Below are 3,085 nucleotides of genomic sequence, written 5' to 3'. Positions count from 1 at the left end.
AACAGAGCGTTTACGATAAAATAATAGGCACCAGATACCTCTGCTAAGATTGTTCATAGGTGAAACAACAAAGTAGATAATAGCATGAAACAACTCCAAGCATATGCTCATCCAGTTGTAACTGATGATCGTGTAATAAATGGAATGACACATCTCCGAAGAGTGCACAAATCACAAAAATAATGCATAATTCTCTTAAATGTCACCGTTTTTACAATTGAAGTACGAGTTATTCATGCAAACATAATAAACTTTATGTAGTCCATGCAACTACCAGATTATGATTCTAACTAAAATATTATTCAATACATAAATGTTGATCATATATATTATTACTACTATGAATTCTCGCAGCAACGCGCGGGGGTATCATCTAGTTCTTACAAATAGATGATCTAACTCCCAACATTCATTGAATATATCAACTAAACTTGTGCCGTGAACATGGTTGTTAATTTTAGTGGTGATTACCTCGAAGAATACCAAGTACTCGATGAAGTGTAACAACAGGATCAACCTTTTCAAACTCCAAAGCAGCCTCTCCCGCCACAAGTGCAACAAGTACTGCACCGCCAGAGACGGTATGGTAGCTGTAGAAGAGAAAGAATTCCCCACGCTTGCTGGACTCCTTATTCAAACACCCAAATGTGTCAATTTCCTCATCCCAAAATACAGATGGGAACACCATAGCCACTTTGTTCAACAAACCAAACCCCAACCTCTGAATCGCCCCAAGCTTGTTTTCAGGCAACTCTGGGTCAAACACAATGCTCCCACTCTTGAGCACTCCAAGCGGAACAGTGCAGAGCGCCATGTCCGCCTGAAAAACCTGCCCTCCTTCCACTGTGATGCTCACGCCATCTACTCCATGCTCAATCCGCTTCACCGTCTTCTCATACAACACTGGTACACCATCACATAAGGCGTGTACCAGCCTCGAATTCCCTCCAGCCAAGAAGCAATGGTCACCACCCATCTCAAACTGGTCGTCCTGGTCCCAGTGCGCCAGAGAGAGCTCCGATAAGCAACCAGCATTGGAGAACTCAAGGTTTGCCAGATGCCAGTCCAGAACCTCCCTCTCTTCCTCGCTTTTGGCCACATTGTACAACCTTCTCAGCCTTTCGATCCCTTCCCCCAGCGAGATCCTCTCTGCGGCTTCCTTGAGAGCCTCCCGCAGCCTGGTGGCGTGGTCAAGAAGCGTATTGAACACCAAATCGATACTTCTATCTAGCCTGGTGCCCACAGTCCGGCCGTCAGTGTGGTACAGTGGGCAGCGGTCACGCACCTTGTGGAGAGGAATCCCGAGCTGGCGGGCGAGCACGCCTAGCGGGTTGGCGTGGATGCCAGTGATGACGCTCCCACCGAGCTCGACGGCGGCCTGGCCCCCGCCTAGGCGGGAGGTGTAAACGCGGCCACCAGGGCGGGCGCGGCCCTCCAGGACGAGCACGCGGAGGCCGAAGCGGAGAAGCTGCCGCGCGGCAGCGAGCCCGGCGAGGCCAGCACCGATGACGAGGACGGAAGCGGCTGGGGCCTGGAGCGCGTCGGCGGGAGAGGATGCGGGGAAGGCGGCGGAGACGCCGAAGTTGACGTGGCCCTCGCGGGTGAGGAAGCCGTGCGCGGCGGCGACTAGGTGGTCGTAGCTCGAGGCAACGGTCTCGAGCACGCGCGCGCGGGGGAGCGGCACCCGCGGGTCGGCGCGCCAGGAGGCGAGGATGTGGTTGCGGACGACGATGTAGTCGTTGGGGGCGGCGGCATCGGCGTCCGCGAGGATGGCCTCCTCGGAGGGGAGGAGGGCGTCGATGGGGAAGCCCAGGGAGAGCGCAATGAGCGCCTCTGTCTCCGTCTCGCGCTGGCGCTCCTCCGGGGAGAGGCGGCGCAGGCGCCGGATGCGCCGCGACGGGGAGTTCCCAAGGTAGGCCTGCAGCTCGGTGTCGACCAGCGACTCGTCGTACGACCCCGGACGCGCCGACGCCGCACGGCGCGGGCGGCCCGACGGCGGCGGCGGCGACGGCAGCGACATCGCCGGGAAGGGGAGTTGGGGTTTGGGTTTGCTCGGCTGCGCCAGTTTGGGCTTTCGGGGGAGAAGGTGCGTGGGAACTGGGAAAAAAATACTTTAATACGTTTGATTGAATGACAGGCAGGCCCAGCCGAGGTGCGCGTGCGGGCGTGCGGGCTTAACCCAAAAGAGGACGATGACGTGGGCCGGCGGCCTGCTGTCAGTTTAAGGGTGGTTCATTCTGTGAGGTGCGCAAAAGGAAGTTGACTTTCCTGTAAAATTGCATCAATGTCATGTGCCCCGCTGTTCGGTGGTACGAGAATGGAGTCATAACGTGGGAGGCCAAAAAGACGGAACACGGAAGCGGCTCCGTCATCGAAGCCGTGAGAGCAACTCCAACGCGTCTGCTCTGTGTGGGTCGGTCAGGCAAACGTACACGTTCACTTCTTTATTTGGATCGGCAGGTGCACTCAAGGAAGACCGACCTATTTATGCCGACGTGACCGAAACTGACTTAGTTAAGCATAATTATACATAAACTAGATGATACCTCGCGCGTTGTTGTGGAACATTTTATAAGAATCAATTGCTGCTTAGACATGTGTAAGCTAATAAAAATAACAAATGACATTTTCTTATAATTTCTAAAAATTCTAATAATATTATCTACTAACAATTAAATAGAATTCCCCCAAACAGAAGACAACTAAATGGACTTGCTAATAGGCTGTTTGGCTCCGTTGGGAGAAAAAAACCTCATTGTTATTACCCTTTTCTATCTATTTTTTCCCAATAAAGTTGTCCTCAACTTGAATGCAGCTAAATAAGTAAAACAATTCTTACCATCGCTAAGGTTCAAAGAGCTTAGTTGTACTACTATGAAGGAAACCAATGGTGGGACGTTACCAAAGTGGGGATTAGTTGTGCTTTGATTAAAATGAAGCAATCAAGTAAAGCATGTGAACTCAAATTGCAAGTAAACAGTTATATGCAAAGGGAAAAATAGATAGAATAGCAAATAACTTTTCTATGTAGCATACTTTACTTCTGACAAAACTAAAAGTCAATGCATAATCTATCAACGATAAC

General features: G+C 51.2%; 1 protein-coding gene across 1 annotated transcript in view; it reads right to left on the bottom strand.

The window, feature by feature from the left end:
- The window catches only part of LOC119338613 (lysine-specific histone demethylase 1 homolog 2-like), a 6,550-nt gene extending 4,482 nt beyond the window's left edge, over positions 1-2,068 (bottom strand). The window contains exon 1 of the mRNA XM_037610908.1: positions 472-2,068. Within this exon, the coding sequence (XP_037466805.1) occupies positions 472-2,020 (1,549 nt within the window). The 5' untranslated portion in view covers positions 2,021-2,068. The remainder of the gene's footprint in view (positions 1-471) is intronic.
- Positions 2,069-3,085: the final 1,017 nt, after the last annotated feature.

The sequence above is a fragment of the Triticum dicoccoides genome, chromosome 7B, assembly GCF_002162155.2.
Source record: "Triticum dicoccoides isolate Atlit2015 ecotype Zavitan chromosome 7B, WEW_v2.0, whole genome shotgun sequence".
NCBI lineage: Eukaryota > Viridiplantae > Streptophyta > Magnoliopsida > Poales > Poaceae > Triticum > Triticum dicoccoides.
The sequence above is the reverse complement of the archived record's forward strand: the minus strand, read 5'-3'. Positions and strand labels throughout refer to the sequence as shown.